Genomic DNA, 2,891 nt, shown 5'->3' with positions numbered 1-2,891 from the left:
AAAAAAAAAAAAAAAAAAAAAGATACAACCTGCACACAAAATAACCACCAAGTCAGTGAAGAAAAGTTGTGGTAGTAGGAAGGGATAATGACTAAATATTTGCTGCTGCTGCTTCTTTTTTTTGTTTGAGACAAGTTTGAGACAAGAGTCTTACTCAGTTGCCCTGGGTAGAGGGCCACGGCATCATAGTTCACAGCAACCTCAAACACCATGGGCTTGAGCAATCCTCTTGCCTCAGCCCCCCGAGACAACAGGTGTGTGATACTATGCCCAGCTAGGTTTTCTTTTTTCTACTTTTTTAGTAGAGATGGGGGTCTCACTCATGCTCAGGCTGGTCTCAAGTGCCTGAGCACTGCCACACCTGGTTCAACTCAAGTAATCTACCTGCCTTGGCCGCCCACAGTGCTATAATCCTGGCCTCCCACAGGATATAAGCGTGAGCCACTGTGTCTGGCCATAGATCTTAAATAAGAAGTCAGACACAGCATGTACCATTAAGATGAGGTTGCCAAACATAATCTAATCAGTCTGTCATTCCTTGTTATAAAGCTTATGTAACAAAAGCATGATGTGTCTTTTTCTGGTTCATGATCCAGTCTAGAATCTCACATTGCATTCAGTTGTTTTATCTGTAGTCTTCTCCAATTTTCCAAGTGTTGATGTGTTTTTTTGTTATAACAAACTCCTCTAAAAGGCTTGTTACCACTAAGTTAAACAGCAGCATTCAATTTTACAAACTGCCATCAAGATCAATACATTGAGAAGAAAAACAGTTTTACAATTATCTTGCAACATGTAAAGATAACACACAATAAAAGTACTTTCAGCATAAGCCAACAAGAGAAAACAGTAATTAGACATACCAAAATCTTATCAAATGATACCTTCAAGAAAGTGAAAACATTTGATCAAAAAAAGTTAAAAAAAGGTAAGGAAAAGAAAGAAGTGAAAACATAACCTAAAGAATGGCAAAAAATTCTTGCAAATCACATATATGAAATATTTCGAACAATTCAATAAAAAGACTACTTAAATAAAAGTGGGCAATTTGAATAGATATTTCGCTAAAGGATAAATGCAAGTGGATAATAAGCACATGAGAAGATTCTCATCATTAGCCATTAAGAAAATGCAAACCTAAACTGCTGTGAGATACTACCTCATATTCCCTACAACAGCTATGATTGAAAAGACAGAAAATAATATTTGTGAAGATGTAGAGAACTGAAACCCTTATATATATATATAAAATGATACATTCACTTTGAAAACAGTCCTGTAACTTCTCGAAATATGATTGTCAATTTAGACACTCCTGGTACATACCCAAGAGAACTGAAAACATCTGTCCACACAAAAACTTGTACACAAATGTTCACAACAGTGCTGTTCATAACAGCCCCAAAGTGTAAACTGACAAATGGATAAGCAAAATGTGTATATTAATATAATGAAATATAATTTGCAATAAAACAGTGACACATGCTATCACATAAACTTTGAAAACATTACAAATAAATGAAGCATCACATTTTATACTGTTTCATTTGTATGAAATGTTCAGAAAAAACCAAATTCTATAGACAAATGAAGACTATGAGTAGCCCATGGTTGGGAATTTGGGGTTAAACAGGGAGTGAATGCTAATGTGTATAGAGTTTCTTTTGGGAGTCATGAAAATGTTTTGGAATTGCATGGCCGTGATGGCTGTACAACTCTGAATAAAATAAAAACTACTGAGGCATAAACATTTTGTAAATAATTTGCAAGGGCAAATTGCATGGTTTGTGTACTGGATCTCAATAAAGCTGTTAATTTTATAAAACTAACTGCACACTCACACATACATACACAAAAGAAGCAATACCTTCAGAAGTATTTCAGCTAAGGAGCCAATCATATGCAGGGCTCCATCTTTTTTTCGAGGATCAGCATTTGGTTCTGTAAGGATCTGGTAACAAAATCCCATGGTCTTTTGCAGTACCTAAATTAAAAGAGCAAAGTAGTACTTTATTGGCTATGCCGACAGTGCTTGAAAAACATACCAACAGGCTGGGCACCAGTAATCCTAACACTTTGGGAGGCTGAGGCAGGAAGATCACTTGAGGCCCGCAATTTGAGTACAGTGAACTGTGAGGATGCCATAGCACTCCACTCAGGATGACAACAGGAGACCCTGTCTCAAAAAATAAAAATAAAATAAAACAAACAAAAAAAATACTAACAAAATGACTCACATGACTAACATTTGCAACTGAATGTATATTTGAATAAATTTAAAATAATATAGCAAAAGTTATCTACACATTACTTACCTCTTTCCTCTTACTACAGGCTGTAAACAAAAGTGTCTGGGCAGCAGTGGTAGGAGAAATGAAATCTTCAAACACATCTAAAAAACAAATTTAAAATTAAGACAAAAAATGGCAACTTCAATTTTTTCACCATTTTTATATTACACAGTTTACAAATGATGCTGTTAAAAAAAAAGAATATGAAAAAAAGTCCAAAACTTCATTTAAGAGGAATATGAAAATGAACCTATATCCCCATATAATTTACAATAGTCACAGAAATACCAATTACAAAAAGTAAAAAAGATTTTGGTAGCAAGAAGGACAAAAAAAAGTTAACCAAATCATCTTTAGTGCCATGCAGGGACTCCTTGTAACTCCAATGTGTCTTCTCAAATCCCATGAATATATATATGATAACTGAGATGGGATCCAAAAGTATAATTGAAACACATTGATCATTGGTGGTGGGTTCAAACCTGGCCCCAGCCAAACTGCAACAAAAAAATAGCTGGGCTGGGGGTTGCTGTGAGCTGTGACCCCACAGCATTCTACTGGGGTGACAGGGTGAGACTCAGTCTCTTTTTTTTTTTTTTT

General features: G+C 35.4%; 1 protein-coding gene across 1 annotated transcript in view; it reads right to left on the bottom strand.

The window, feature by feature from the left end:
- Positions 1-2,891, bottom strand: part of IPO7 (importin 7) — a 60,605-nt gene that overhangs the window by 20,866 nt on the left and 36,848 nt on the right. Inside the window, exons 11-12 of the mRNA XM_003781088.2 lie at positions 2,316-2,392; positions 1,868-1,984 (exon numbers count right to left, since the gene is read on the bottom strand). Of these exons, the coding sequence (XP_003781136.1) occupies positions 1,868-1,984; positions 2,316-2,392 (194 nt within the window). The remainder of the gene's footprint in view (positions 1-1,867; positions 1,985-2,315; positions 2,393-2,891) is intronic.

Source organism: Otolemur garnettii, unplaced genomic scaffold (assembly GCF_000181295.1).
Source record: "Otolemur garnettii isolate 467f Iridium unplaced genomic scaffold, OtoGar3 scaffold00001, whole genome shotgun sequence".
Lineage (NCBI taxonomy): Eukaryota > Metazoa > Chordata > Mammalia > Primates > Galagidae > Otolemur > Otolemur garnettii.
This window is presented reverse-complemented; position numbering and strand designations above follow the sequence as displayed.